Below are 14,874 nucleotides of genomic sequence, written 5' to 3'. Positions count from 1 at the left end.
AGCTGCAGCTGTGAGGGTCAAGGCTGGTAGCCCATTCAGCAGAGTGCAATTAAAGGAGCTAATTAGTTCTGTCACATTTCTCCTTGGGTGTTTTGTTGTTTGTTGCTGGTTTGGGGTAGGAGCTGCAGTCACTGAGCTGGGAGAAGCAGATGCTTCTAAATCTGGCCAGAACACGGTGCATTTTAGAGCAGACCGTGGCCTCTCGCATCCTGTGCACCACGCCAATTTGGTAGAATGTCTTTTCTCAAGAGCCGGAGCTGACATTTGAAAGGATAGTGGGATGTAGCTGAGAACCAGCGTTCGCCCCCCTCCTTCTTCAAATACACCACGCTCTTCTCCATCTTCTCTTGAACATTCTCTTGATTTCTGCGCTCTATTTAAACCCAGGATGACGCGACCCGCGTCCCGGATGGAAGCCGAGGTGAGACGCGCCGCTGCGGGGCTGTTGCTGTGCCCGAGCGTGGGCAGCAAGGGGAAGGGCTCCTGACTCCTGTCTGCCAGCGCCGGGATTCCCCGGCATGTCTGTTGTCAACGGGGCGCATGCGGATTTATGGTTTCGTATCGAGCCCGGTTTCATTATGTAGTGGGAGCACAGGCTGTCTCTGTACCGCAGGCTGAGTCACTGCTGCCTCCCAGTGAATTTCAGCGATGATTATCGGGTGTGGGCAGATGCAGTCTGCTCTTTATAGCAGCTCGCTTGGATTTATTTAATGAAGTTTTTAAATCTTCCTATTGCTTTGAGAAACTGATTTTCTCCCGAGCCGAGTTTAGACACAAGAGCCGCTCTATCACAGAAGGTGTTTTGTGTATCTCCTCTTTTGGGAGGCTTTAGCTCCCCCAAAACTGGCAAAACCCTCAACTTTCGCATGTGATATGTTTATGGGGTTTTAGCACGTGGCTTTGTGCTGGTGCACGGGGAGCGATTCTGCCCTGTTGCCTGATATTGGGGCTTTTATGGGTACAAATGCACTCAGTCTATGGGAACAAGCTCCTTGGGTAACAAAACCTCTGGCCCATAAGCGACTCTGTGCTGGGGGTTGTACCGACATAACGAGGCGAATAAATGACGATGGATGTCTAGTGGCCGGTTCTGCGCTGAGGATCGGTGTCATGGTTCTGTCTTGCCACTAGCAGGAGCATTAATAGGTTCTCTTTGATCTGCTCGCTTAGCAGAAGGGGTTTTTATCCAGGAAATTCTCCATTTGGGGTGCAGGAGGAAAAGTTGGCACCCCCTATGACCTCGACCAAGCAAGGGGCAGAGGCATAAATGGCTTTTTAACATGGGATTTACTTCAGGTGCCCATCATCAGCTTTTCAATGCACAAAACTTTGCGGTTGGAGATTCTGATGCCGTTGGGAGATTTATTCTTGTCATAACTGCAAGTCTGATAATGTATAGAAGATTGGTTGGACTCCTTCCATCCCATCTTCCTTTCATAATATACAGTCCCATGACGTGCTTTCCAGAAATAGCAGCCGGCTGGGGGGGGGAATCCCAAAATATTGATGGAAAGCCGCCTCTGCGTGTGCATTCATTAGGTTTTGAATTAACTCTACCTAATAGCATTTTAATTTTCCCTATCCGAAATTTACTGTATTTTCTTCTTAGCGGCGTTTCCTATCTGGGAAGCACTTGGGAAACCGGTGTCGTTCTTCTTCACAAGTGAGCGGTTTGTGTCAGGTCACACCTACATCAAGACGTCTTGAGGCAGGTGAATATTTTAGGTTAGCAAAGTGTTTGGTGTTTAACACGTGGTTTTTAGTGCAAGAAAGGTGGTGGAATGTGGAGAGAACAGTATGTTGTTGCCTAACAGGGTGGTGATGTATAGTATATTCATATATTTTTGTCTATTACATCTATTTTGTGGGATGGAGGTGGTGGGACAGTTTGCCATGTTACGAACGATGCGTGAAAGCGCCTGAATTTAAGAACAGCTGGATAGAGAAAAAGGCTTTAATTGTGCCATTAGAAACAGCTGGCGCTCGTTCCACCTTCACCCCCCAATAGCAAACAGATTGTACCAACTAAGTCCTCCGAGCTGAACGTCTCTGATCCCAAGTCCCCGCGTCTTCCCACCCAGCGCTGGCTCCGCCGCCTCTTTTTTTGGGCAGGCGCTTCGCCACAGGGCTCCGATCCAGGAGGGGCAGCCCTGGCTGCCATGCTCATCATCATCAGAACTGTTTGGATTCCCAGTTTAAAGGGTAAACAGCTCGCCATGTGCCGGGCTCAATACGCAGAGCTGGGGCGCTGCAGCACCCCCGGGCTGCCCGCCTTGTGGACACACACGCTGTAGTTCACGCCGCCTCTCTCTGATTCTCCCCCCGTTCCTCTGGCATCGGCGCATGTTCTATTTTTAAGCGGCGCTGCGCTCTGTATTGCGGCATTTCTCCTCCTGAATTATTTATCAGCGTTCGGAGCTGAATGGAGCGCGCGCACGCTACGTTTTTTCCACCGCTCGTTACTGCCCACGTGTCTGTCTTGAGCCATTGACAGATTTGGTTCATGTCAAACGCGCCGAGAGGGGCTGGAGGGGCCGCTGGGCTTTGCTTGCAGCCCGTGCCAGCACAGGGTCGCTCGCCTCTCTGCGTGTTTAACGCTCTCCTCGCCGGGGCAGACGGGGAGGGGATGGTTGCCATGATAACACACCCTCCGCTGCTCCAGATTCGAAGGGAAGGTCCCTTTTTAAACCAAAATGCTTTATTACTGCCTGGAGCTCCAGCCTTGCAGCTCCATGTGCAGAACGCGGGGTCAGAAACCGGAGTAGACTCCAAGCGTTGTTTGCTCGGCGATGTCCTGGTGTTGGGCACAGACGACACCCGGAGCTGCTGCGATTTCCGTGCCCGGTTTTCCCTGAGCCGGTTTCACGGGTACCCGAGCAAACGGTGCGGAGCTGCTTTTCGTTCCGCTTTAACATCAATGGTGGGAACTGACAGTGGGTTCAGCAGAGGGTCCTAAGCTCGCGGTGTGTTCTTGGGTGCTTAGGGTGGGCTGCTTTGGAAACGGGAAGATCTGGTAGAAGGGAAGAACAGCATCCTAAGTTCCCTTCTTTTCTAGTATTAATCTTGCCATTGCCAGGCTCCGGAGAGTAGAAAACAATCATCTTGCCAATAGAAAAGGCCCAGGTAGGATCTCTCAGCAAAGCAGATTTTATTCTCAATTTTGCAAGATGGGGTGTTTTACCTAAAGGTCGGCATATAGAATAGCGCAAAAAACCCCGCTTATATCCCCCAAATCCCGCCGCAAATTCCCTCCCCTGCTCCCCAGTGGTTGGTACCACGGGGTTTACAGACCCCCGGCCCTGCCTCAGTTTACCCATCTCATTCATCTCATTCTAACAATACCCTTCCCCTTACCGATCTATTTAAAATACGGATTCCTGGTTCTTTGGCCACCCGTCCTCCCAGATTAACTTGTAAATACAGGTATCAATTTGCATCCCGGGATTAGTTGAAGAGACTTCGTTTTACATTAAGGATTCATAGTCTGATGTGTCTCGTTCCCCCGACTGGGATCAGGCACCAGCTCCTCGGTTTTGTAAAAGCAACGGTGTCCGTTCCTTCGTTAAACGTTCCTTACACAGAGTAGAGCCTGCCAGCGACTGTCTTTAAATTGGATTGAAATGCAGCAGAACACTAGGGGGTTTTGGCGATTTTAAGGTTCTGTGGAGCAAAGACCCTTGGCCTGTGCAAGGTGTGTTGGAGAACTGCCCGTGGACTTGAACTCTATCACTTCTTTGTTGGTCAAGTACCTTCTTCGGGGCTCAGAAGTCCAGGTTTGAAGCTCAGGGGCCTGCGTAGGTGCTGGGAATGAAAAACACACAATAATGAGTTCAAAAGGGGGGAAACTGGCTGGCACCGCGTGGAGATCGTGGTTCTGTTTCCTTGGGCAGACACCTGGATACAACTTGGAGCATGGTGGGGGTTGGTCTGTGCTCCCAAGTGATAAAACAAGAGGAAACGGCTTCGAGTTGCACCAGGAGAGGTTTAAAATATTGGATATTGGGAAGAAATTCTTCAAGGAAAGGGCTGTGGGGCACTGAACAGGCTGCCCAGGGCAGTGCTGGAGTCACCATCCCTGGAGGGGTTTAAAAGGCGTTTAGACGAGGTTTAGGGCCATGGTTTAGTGCTGGAGTTGGGTTATGGTTGGATTGATGAATCGCTCTTCCAAGCGAAATCATTCTATGATTAATAAACCCCGTATCATCGCCCGCTAGTCCAGAAAGAATTCTGTGATTTGCATCTCGTTCCGTGCGCCTGTCAGCATTTCATCACTAGTAAACGAGCAAGAAAAAGACCCAATTAAACCATTAACGGACCCCTTGGAAACATCGCAGTGACGTGAGGCTGCCCACGACCTACCTGCGCACAGGTGGGACGTTCCGCAAAGCGCCGTCCGTCCTCTGGAAGATGCTGTGGCCCCTCTTTGCTCCTGCGCTGCCTCCAGTTGCTGGCGGGGAACTGTGGGGGCTGTGTCTTTAAAGCCTTTTCGGGGCGGCGTGGAGGCAGCTCCATGCAAGTGTTTGAATGAGAGCAGGAGGGGGTGCGCATGTGGCTATTGGCAGAGCTCTCGATGACATCCTCCGAACAGCTGGGCTCTGCTTCGCTTCCGAGCCGCTTGTCGGAGCAATTAGCTCGCCGGAGCAGCAGCGCAAATCGCTGCCGTCTCGTTCGGGTGGAGAGCTGGCCCCGAAGGAGCAAGATGATTTGGGCAAAATTCCTCTCCGAGCGGTCGTGACCATGAGCTCTGCGTTGAGATCGGGGAACAGATGACCTGCCCAGAGCACAGAACCGCCACGGTGAGTTTATTTTTAGAATAGATCTTCAATTATTTTTGGCTTGAGGAGGGTTGACTTCCTCTCCCTATATCCCCACCGTGCAACATACAGTGTATAAATACAAGTGTTTTGGGGATGGGGGACCTGCCACCGTTCAAGCGACAGCTGCTTGATGGGGTTAATTTAAAATGGTGCAGTAATGAATATGTGGCTCTGTGATCCCATTCAAGACGTGTGTTTTTGCCTCGTTTTGCGACGCCGGCGTCGCACCCACCGGAGCGGGGGAATCCCCGATAAGCAGCCATGTCATTAAGGAGTTCCCGTGACGGTCTCAGGGCTTCTCCTGCTCTCTGCGCCGCTGCGTCGCTTCCCATCACTTTGCAGAGCCAAAATACTTCCCGCTCCTCTGCCGGCTTGCGCTTTAAAGGATTTACCTGATCAAAGCTGGCTAGTTGATGAGCAATGTTGCCTGGTTCATTGGCTATGGGCCATATGACGCTTCCAGGCTACCTCGCGCAGTTCCGTGTTCTGCAGGACTGTGTTTGTGTTCACGGATGTATTAACCCCGGTTTTAAACTATTTTAAAGCCATCGCTGAGTTTGGCTTGGTTTTAGTGGGATCAGGAGTTTCGATAGCCTTCAAATCCTTCCCACACATTAATCATCCAGTCCTGCCTAAAAATCAAAGCGCTGGAAGTGATGTTCCATTCATTTGAGATTCAGTGCCTGGAGCTGGGTTTCTTGGGCTGGAGGTGCAGTTACCGCGCTGCAGGATCTTCACTCAGGTTCATCAGAGCTGGTTTTCCCTTTCCTTAGTGTCTTTAAATGCTTATTTAAACTGGAAGCATCACCTGTGGCTCGAGACTCTGCAAACAGCAGCTGCAGCGATCAAACCAATTTCTGGATCCCACCTGGAAACCAGCCCCAGTGACTTGTACTTGGTGACAAGTGGCTCCGTGTCCTCTGCCAGCGCGGTAGCAGAAGGAGCATCTTGAAAATAGAAAAGTGGATATAAAGAGCAGCCCGACTCTTTTCCTTCTTCCCAAGGAAGAGCTGCAATGCTTTGGGTCTGATTAGTGAAGTTTGAGCATCGGGAATAGCGAGCTGGGCTGGGGATCCCTCGCTCTGGCACGGGCACAACAGGAAGGTGCCAGCAAGGCGTTAAGAGCTATTTCTAACGTTGTGCCTTGTTCCTGAGCGTGTTGCCACCTCTCTATCTGCAGATGTCTCCTGTATTTCGTTCCGGATGGGGCGAGGCGGAAGGAATTCTGCATGGGGTTGTCTGAAAGAATGAGGCCGCGCGTCGGCGGGAGCAGCGCCGGGTTTTCCTCCGGGCGCCGAGGGGTTAACAGAGGTTCCTGCTCAATGCTGCCCTATTGAGTCTTGACACTGTGGAAAGGAGGTGGATAATTCCTCGCTGGCTTTTGAGGAAACCCCCGTGGTGGCCAACCCTCTTAATTGTTGCTGGGAAACCGCTTTGACGTCACGGGAGCAGTTCCCTGCGCTTGGGATGAGGACGGGAATAGATGGGGAGAGGAGAAAGCGCTGCGAAGCGGAGAAGGGAAAGAACTTTTGGATGGGGAGCTTCTCATCTCACGCTTCTCTTTTCTTATCCCACCCTTCTGCCCAGGGGACCCCAGAGAAACCATCTCCCACCGCATCGCTCAGCTCTCCGTTCAAGTTTCCCCATCAGCCTGATGGCGACTCTTCCTGCCGCTGCTCCACCCAACCAGCGCTTTTCACGCGTAGGGAAAAACACCAACACACCCCTTTATCCTTTCGCTGTTTCCCTTTGGTTGCGAGCCCCCAAATTCCGCAACTGCCTCAGTGATGGTGCGGTGGACCCTGACAGCAGCGCTCTGGATAGAAAACCCCCCGAGTCGCATCCAGGTGGACACGTCAGGCTATTGAAGTTTGGCTTTTGGAAGCCCACGGGCGCAGCACGCCGTGTCTTTTCGATTCTCTCTTAGCTCAGATGCCAATGCGCCTTTATGGTTGTGGCACATTGAATTCTTGTGTGCCACGTGAAGATGGTTTGGGCAGCGCTGCCGCCGGTTGTGTCCGTCTTGGAGTCCAGTAATAGCGAGTTGATGCTTATCCTGATTTTAGTGCTTGAATTGAGTGAGAGAGGTAACAAAATAACCGGTTGGGTTTGGTTGTTTTCTTCCCCTTGAAATTATCCTGTGGCTCGAAACGTTCTACGTAATGAAATCCATGCATGTACCGCACAACTGAGAGCTGCAGCCATGGTGATAGTTCGGCTGTTCCCCAGAACACACCTACCGGCTGTTGTGCCGGTCAGCGGCGCTGCCTGCGCCTGTCCCAGCGAACAGCGTTTCCCGTCCCCTTGTTCACATCAGGTTGTCTCTCCCCTGTCCACCTGGAGCCAGACCCTTCCATCCGCATCATCCTTCCGCCTCTTTGATGCAATGTGGGGGTGGAGATGGAGATTTGAAGCCATGACTAAGCACCGGGAGCCTGTGCGGCCAAACACATCTGCCCTCCTGCTTTTTTTGCTCATTGATTTGCTTTCGCTAAGTTTTGGTAGTGAGGAATTCAACCCCTCTGTTCAATGGGGAGACTTGAGAGGTTGATTTGTTGGCTGAAAGTTGTAGCTTATGGGTGTTCTTGAGTTCTTTCTTACTGAACCAGGTGCTTGTTCTCGCTAGAGCTGTAACCTCGCTGTTTTTCCAGCAGTTTGCTTCAAAGGCTCTTTACCTGTTTGTTCCCAAGCTGAGGTTGCAGATTTTGGATGGGGTGCTGGCTTTGCCCTCATCAGCAGCATCAGTGCAGGCAGAACAGCCCAAACGGAGCCTGCGAGGGAGATGATGCAGGAGCCACGTGGCTTTGCTTGGTCCGACTAGCAAAGCCTTTCCCTCCAGCCTCTTGTTGCGTCTGGTAGGTGTGCTTTACAATGGGAAAAGCTTCCCAGCTGCTCTGCCTCGGTAGAAAAGGAGAAGACTCAAGTCTCCCGAAGATCCCCGGGTGCGCAGAGGGAGCGCCGAGGAGGCTTTAACGCCTTGAGTTTGCAGCGCCCTCCCCACCGCGCCGCCTCCGCTTTTCCCTGTGAAAAAGCCTTTCTCACCAGCAGACGCTGTGCTGGGGAAGGGGAGCGAGGAGGGGGAACCTGCATCCCCCCCAAACCGGGCTGGTTGCCCCTGGTGACAGAGCCGGTTGCCATGGAGCCGCGGTTTTGATTGGGCGATGCGGAAGCCAATGAGCAAATTGTTCACGAGAGCATCATCATTTAACCTTGCAGGAGGTGCTTACTCAGTGATATATGATGCTAATACTAAAGCCTTGCACACGGAGTGGTGAAGTGACGCTGGAAGAAGGCCGCTGCTTTCCCCCTCCCCTCTCACAGGCTCGTTTGTTGGTTTTAATTAACCAGTTGCACCAGCAAACCTCCTGGAACCAGGCGGGTTGGAATGTCTGCAGAGAAGGAGACTCCACAACCCCCTGGGCAGCCTGGGCCAGGCTCTGCCACCCTCACCACAAACAAGTTTCTTCTCGTATTTAAGTGGAACCTCCTGTGTTCCAGTTTGCACCCATTGCCCCTTGTCCTGTCCCTGGTTGTCACCAGAAGAGCCTGGCTCCATCCTCCTGACACTCCCCCTTTCCATCTTGATCCCCAGGAATGAGTCCCCCCTCAGTGTCCTCTTGTCCAGCTCCAGAGCCCCAGCTCCCTCAGCCTTTCCTCACACGGGAGATGCTCCACTCCCTGCAGCATCTTGGTGGCTGCGCTGGACTCTCTCCAGCAGTTCCCTGTCCTGCTGGAACTGAGGGGCCACAACTGGACACAAGATTCCAGGTGTGGTCTCCCCAGGGCAGAGCAGAGGGGCAGGAGAACCTCTCTGACCTACTGACCACCCCCTTCTAACCCACCCCAGGTCCCATTGGCTTCCTGGCCACAAGGGCCCAGTGCTGGCTCATGGTCACCCTGCTGTCCCCAGGACCCCCAGGTCCCTTTCCCCTACACTGCTTCTCTTTTCTAACACAGATTTTTGCGCTTTCCCTAATGCTGCCTCTCTGCAATCTTTTCCTCTCCCTGGCAAGGCGCAGCTCAGTCCCACCATGCCCTATGAGCTTCCACTTTTCTCCGCAAGCCGCTGTCTCGTGTGTGCCGCCCCCTCCATCGCCCCCGGCCGTCCCGGGGGAGCGGGGCTGATTCATTCATTCCGAAAGGAAACCTCCTCTCGGAAGCATTGCGATTGAGAAGCACTTGCAGTGCACGTATCTCCCCTGAGTTTGATGCGAAGGGAGATATCCTGGAGGGCTGTTGGTGCTTTGTCAGGAGGAGGCAGCCTACAAACGTCAGTTCGGTGGCTCTGAGTCGTCTTTTCTGGAAGAGGAGAGGGAGAACTGGTTATGTTCTGCTTGTTGTGATGCTGAAGTTACATTGCACTATGATGAGAAAAGATCCCGTTACTCGTCTCAGATTTGACTGAGGCGCTTGGCTTGGGGGTAAAAATAGAATCATAGAATCATTTTGCTTGCAAGAGACCCTCAGGATCATCAAGTCCAACCATAACCTCACCCAACTCCAGCACTAAACCACATCCCTAAGAACCTCATCTCCATGCCTTGTTGTTGAACCTCAGACAATTGGCCTCAGCCCATCGATCCAGACCCCTCTGTGTGATCTTCCCACCCTCCAGCAGATCAACACTCCACCCAGTTTGGTGTCATTAGCAGACTAAGGGTGCACTCGATCCCCTCATCCACAGGGTGCACTCGATCCCTTCATCCACAGCATTGAGAAAGAGATTCAGCAACACTGAGCCTATTGCAGGGCTGCTCCGGGAGCCGCTTTCTGTATGTAGAACTGATTCCTGTAGCTGTAATAAGAGTCAAATACATGTTCTATGTTCAGCAGCTCCACAAATTAAAGGGGAACGAGGTTGAATTAGTTAATGAATATTAGCAGTTGCCACAGAAAGCCAGGAGTTGATAAATGTGAGGTCTGACTCTTTTTCAGCCGTATCTGCCAAAGTGATTCATAAAACAAGTTGTTAAACATCGGCTCTGGTTTAGAATCATTTCGGTTGGAAGAGACCCTCAGGATCATCAAGTCCAACCGTAACCTCACCCAACTCCAGCACTAAACCACGTCCCTAAACCTCGTCTAAACGCCTTTTAAACCCCTTCAGGGATGGTGACTCCAGCACTGCCCTGGGCAGCCTGTTCAATGCCCGACAGCCCTTCCCATGAAGAATTTTCTCCTAATATCCAATCTAAACCTCCCCTGGCACAACTTGAGGCCTGTTGTCATTTCCAGTGGCCAGGCCTGACTCCCTGTACCCCGTTCTGTCCCCTCGCAGGTGCCCATCGCTGCGTCGTAAGGCGCTGAAGATGTCAACCAGCACCACAACGCAGGAGGCTCTGGAAATAATGAAGGAGTCTGAAAAAAAGGTGGTCGAGGAATCCGTGAACAAAACCAAATACGTATCCAGGTCACCGAGCAAGGAGGAGGCGGAGAAGGACGCGGGGGAGGACGCCAGCGTGCGCCAGGAATCGCAGGTGAGGGAGCGGACGCGCGGGTCGGCCCTTCGCGGTCTGCGCCCTCTCCTATAAACACACCATAGTTTGCCAAGCGCCTCTTAAATCAGAGCAGCGCTGTGTCTCTCGTGATCCGCTGTGTCAGAACCACCTTCGCGTCCCAGAAATGGTAGGAGAGTTCTAGTTTTCCCACGTAGAAGTGGCGTTTCGTGCACCTTTTGCCTGGTTCCTCGTGCACCAGGCAGAGCATGGGAAGGTGAAAAGTCCTTGGCTACTGGGCAACAACCAAAATATCAGTGTATTAGCAACACTCTTCTCAGACTAAACCCAAAACATAGCACTAGACCAGAAGGAAAATTAACTCCATCCCAGCTGAAGCCAGGATAGTCAGAAACAGAAGAACTGGGTGTAGGGTCTTACATCTGGGTAGGAACAACCCCAGGTTCCAGTGTAAGTTGGGGAATGAGCTGTTAGAGAGCAGCGTAGGGGAAAGGGAGCTGGGGGTCCTGGGGACAGCAGGGTGACCATGAGCCAGCACTGGGCCCTTGTGGCCAGGAAGCCAATGGGACCTGGGGTGGGTTAGAAGGGGGGGGTCAGTAGGTCAGAGAGGTTCTCCTGCCCCTCTGCTCTGCCCTGGGGAGACCACACCTGGAATCTTGTGTCCAGTTGTGGCCCCTCAGTTCCAGCAGGACAGGGAACTGCTGGAGAGAGTCCAGCGCAGCCACCAAGATGCTGGAGGGAGTGGAGCATCTCCCGTGTGAGGAAAGGCTGAGGGAGCTGGGGCTCTGGAGCTGGACAAGAGGACACTGAGGGGGGACTCATTCCTGGGGATCAATATGGAAAGGGGGAGTGTCAGGAGGATGGAGCCAGGCTCTTCTGGTGACAACCAGTGACAGGACAAGGGGCAATGGGTGCAAACTGGAACACAGGAGGTTCCACTGAAATCTGAGCAGAAACTTGTTTGTGGTGAGGGTGGCAGAGCCTGGCCCAGGCTGCCCAGGGGGTTGTGGAGTCTCCTTCTGTGCAGACATTCCAACCCGCCTGGTTCCTGTGGAACCTCATCTGGGTGTTCCTGCTCCATGGGGGGATTGCACTGGATGAGCTTCGAGGTCCCTTCCAATCCCTGACACTCTGGGATTCTGTAATCCACCTGAAGTTTCTTAAGCATTTTTGCCCATCTTGGACCTGACAGAGCTCCGGCTCTTCCTATTTGCACGTGTTTCCATTTTCTTCGGTGTTATGCTGCTTTACGCCGCAGATGCTGTTTGCAGTGTGCACGTTCAGGTTGAGCTGCTCACCTTCTCTCTCTTTTCTCCACAGAGGCGAACATCGAGTCATGGACACGCCAGAAAAAGAGCCAAGGTACGACCTGTTCCCATGTCCCCTTCGCCTTTTGGCCATTCCAAGCTGAGTCACGAGTGGCTTGGCAATGCAGCAGCATTAAGTGTGTGTGTTTTGGGCGAGATGTCCTAACTAGAGCCTTTCTTTTCCTTCTCCAGTCTAATTCGAAGCTTAAACTGGTCAGGAGTTTGGCTGTATGTGAAGAATCATCTAGCCCCTTCGTGGATGGGTTGCTGGAGTCCCAGGTAGGCCTAGAATGAGACAAACTGTGGAGCAGGGAAGCCTGGAATATCCACATCTTGCTCAAAGTGATGTCCTGTCCTACGCTTTTGCCTCTGAGAGCCAAGAATTTCCCCCAGAAAGCTGCTTTTGAGGCACCCACAACTACTCGAGTTGTGCAAGCTTAGGCCTCCAAAAATGGAATGATCCTTGGCCTTCACAAAACCCTGGGGCTTTGGCCATGGCAAAACACTCCTGAGTGCAAAATTAACAGCATTTTATCAGCTTTGAGCAGGGAAGCACATGCCTTCGATCCTGAGGTGATCCGGGCAAGGTGGGTTTTCAACAGCGACAGATGCTGTTGAGGGTCCCGTCAGAGCCTGAACAAGTGTTGTGGTTTCACCCGAGCTGGCAATACAACCACACAGCCGCTCACTCACCCTCCAGAACAGGGAGAGAATCAAAAGGGAGAAACTTGGATTGAGATCAACACAGTTTAATAAAATGACAAAATGCTAATACACTGTTAGTAAATATATATATAAAATAGAAATAAAAGATAGTCAAGGCAATTCTCCATGAACACGCTGAGCAGCCAGTGCCAGGGAACGGCACCTGGTCCCAAAGCCGATCCCAGAGAGAGAAAAGAGGAGAAAGGCAGAAAGGCTCAGAGGCCTCTGCAAAATGGTAAAAAGCCGAACTAAATGTCCCAACCAAAAACTCCCCCGGCTGCACCAAAAAGTGCAAAGAGAAGGACCCAAGAGATCAGAAGAGCCAAAACCAGAAGGTCCCAACTCTCCTTAAATAATTAGTGTGACACTTATGGGCTGGAACACTGTGGTTGCTCCGTGTGGGTGTCAGTCCAGCTCTGTCCGTCCATCCCCTTCCTCGCTGCCTCACCCCTGTGGGCAGAGCTCAGAGTGTCCTTGGCTCTCAGAGCAGAGCGATTCAAACCATGAACCCTGTGCTGGGCTGGGATCTGCTTGTTCTCAACCTGAGTGCAAATCATGAGCGTGCGGGCTGGGAAAGAGAAAGGTTTGTAACTCCAGGATGTAAATTAACCCATTTTCAGTGAAAGCAGCACACAAATGCTTCTTGTTGGGAGGAGGGTGGGGAGAGATGCTGCTCCGTCTCAGGTTTGAGACCTGAATCTCCTGCCTTTCTCAGCTGCCGATATCTCCGGCCATGCTGCTGATTCCAGGCAGCGTCCAGGTGCCTCAGAGCAGCCTGGTTTGGTTTGGTTTGTTCCAGGACATCATTCAGTTGCACGTCAGCTGCCCCTCTGACAAGGAAGAGGAAAAGTCCACGAAAGATGGGGCCGAGAAAGAAGAAAAAGACAAGAATAAAGAAAAGGTGCCAAGGAAGATGCTGTCTCGAGGTCAGGTCCTGTCTTCGTGCTTTGATTCTGCTGGCCAGGGGTACAGTTGTTGCAAGAACAGTTCTCTGGTGGCTTTTTAAATGTGCAGGTGTAAACCACAAAAGACCCACTGCATAGACTTTTGCTTTTTGGTTTCAATTTGATGTTATGAAACCTGCCAAGATGGGAGTGGGATGGGTGGCAAGATGGGAGATTGCAAAGAAGGCAGGAGGCTCTGCAGGGGGGTCTGGATAGACGGGAACAATGGGCTGATTCCAATGGGATGAAGTTCAACAAGGGCAAGTGGCGGGTCCTGCACTTTGGCCACAACAACCCCCTGCAGCGCTCCAGGCTGGGCACAGAGTGGCTGCAGAGCAGCCAGGCAAAGGGACCTGGGGGACTAATGGACAGGAAGCTCAACATGAGCCACCAGTGTGCCCAGGTGGCCAAGAAGGCCAATGGGATCCTGGCCTGTATCCAAACCAGTGTGGTCAGCAGGACAAGGGCAGTGATCCTTCCCCTGTGCTCTGCACTGGGGAGGCCACACCTGGAGTGTTGTGGTCAGTTCTGGCCCCTCAGCTCAGGAAAGAGATTGAAGTGCTGGAGCGGGTCCAGAGAAGAGCAACAAGACTGGGGAAGGGATTGAACACAAGCCCTATGGGGAGAGGCTGAGGGAGCTGGGCTTGTTTAGTCTGGAGAAGAGGAGGCTTAGAGCTGAGCTCAGCACTCTCTAGAACTACCTGAAGGGCAGTTCCAGCCAGGTGGGGATTGGGCTCTTCTCCCAGGCATCAGCAATAGGACAAGGGGCCATGGGCTTCAACTCTGCCAGGGGAAATTGAGGCTGGAGATGAGAAAGCAATTCTGTGCAGAGAGTGGTCAGGCATTGGAATGGCTGCCCAGGGAGGTGCTGGACTCATCGTCCCGGAGGTTTTTAAACTGAGATTGCACATGGCACGTAGTGCCATGATCTAGTCAATGGACTGGAGTTGGACCAAGGGTTGGACTTGATGGTCTCTGGGGTCTTTTCCAACCCAGTCGGTTCTGTGATTCTGTGAAAGAGGTGAGCTGAGTTTCTGCGGTATGATTTTGGGACACACAAATGGCTAAAAGATACATGTTTAGTCTGGTGAGCAAACTGAACCTGAAATCCATGTACAGACAGCACCTCTGCCCTGGTGCGGATTCAGTGGCACACACACTCTTTTCTGTGATTACTTTTAAATTAAAAAGTGTGTGGGGAGAGGGAAAGAACAGGTCCTAGGAGCTGGACTTGAGCCCAGGGTGCTCAGTTCTCTAACAAGGTGGGTTTTCCTCCTGTCACAAAGAGCTGGCGCTGAGAATGAGGCTGAATCTCCTTGGGCAAAAATATGGGGACATCATCCTTCAGTCTGTTCTACCGCAGTGTTTCCTTAATTCATTCTGCTGCTGCTGTTGTTGTTTCAGATTCCAGCCAGGAATACACGGACTCCACTGGAATAGATTTACATGAATTTTTAGTAAATACACTGAAAAAAAACCCACGGTAGGTCCCTCGTCAGTAAAACAACTTGTTGATGGAGCGAAGCAGGGATGAGGGGTGACTACAGAAAGCACCTGAGAGTGTGTTTGACTTTTTGGGATTCAGAGAGCGTTACTGGAGCCGGGGCGGCATGGAAATAACAACTATAACTGTAATTTGAAATCC

At 52.1% G+C, this 14,874-nt stretch overlaps 1 protein-coding gene across 3 annotated transcripts in view; it reads left to right on the top strand.

Annotated features, from left to right (window-relative positions):
* The window catches only part of R3HDM2 (R3H domain containing 2), a 30,913-nt gene that overhangs the window by 1,343 nt on the left and 14,696 nt on the right, over nucleotides 1-14,874 (top strand). For all 3 annotated transcript variants that reach the window (XM_082073683.1, XM_082073684.1, XM_082073682.1), the window contains exons 2-6: nucleotides 10,096-10,294; nucleotides 11,594-11,635; nucleotides 11,773-11,859; nucleotides 13,085-13,211; nucleotides 14,634-14,712. In XM_082073683.1, coding sequence (XP_081929809.1) covers nucleotides 10,127-10,294; nucleotides 11,594-11,635; nucleotides 11,773-11,859; nucleotides 13,085-13,211; nucleotides 14,634-14,712 — 503 coding nt within the window. In that variant the 5' untranslated portion in view covers nucleotides 10,096-10,126. The remainder of the gene's footprint in view (nucleotides 1-10,095; nucleotides 10,295-11,593; nucleotides 11,636-11,772; nucleotides 11,860-13,084; nucleotides 13,212-14,633; nucleotides 14,713-14,874) is intronic.

The sequence above is a fragment of the Streptopelia decaocto genome (genome assembly GCF_964273445.1).
Source record: "Streptopelia decaocto genome assembly, chromosome: 27".
Classification (NCBI taxonomy): domain Eukaryota; kingdom Metazoa; phylum Chordata; class Aves; order Columbiformes; family Columbidae; genus Streptopelia; species Streptopelia decaocto.
Note: the sequence above shows the minus strand (reverse complement) of the source record. Positions and strands in the feature narration are given on the sequence as shown.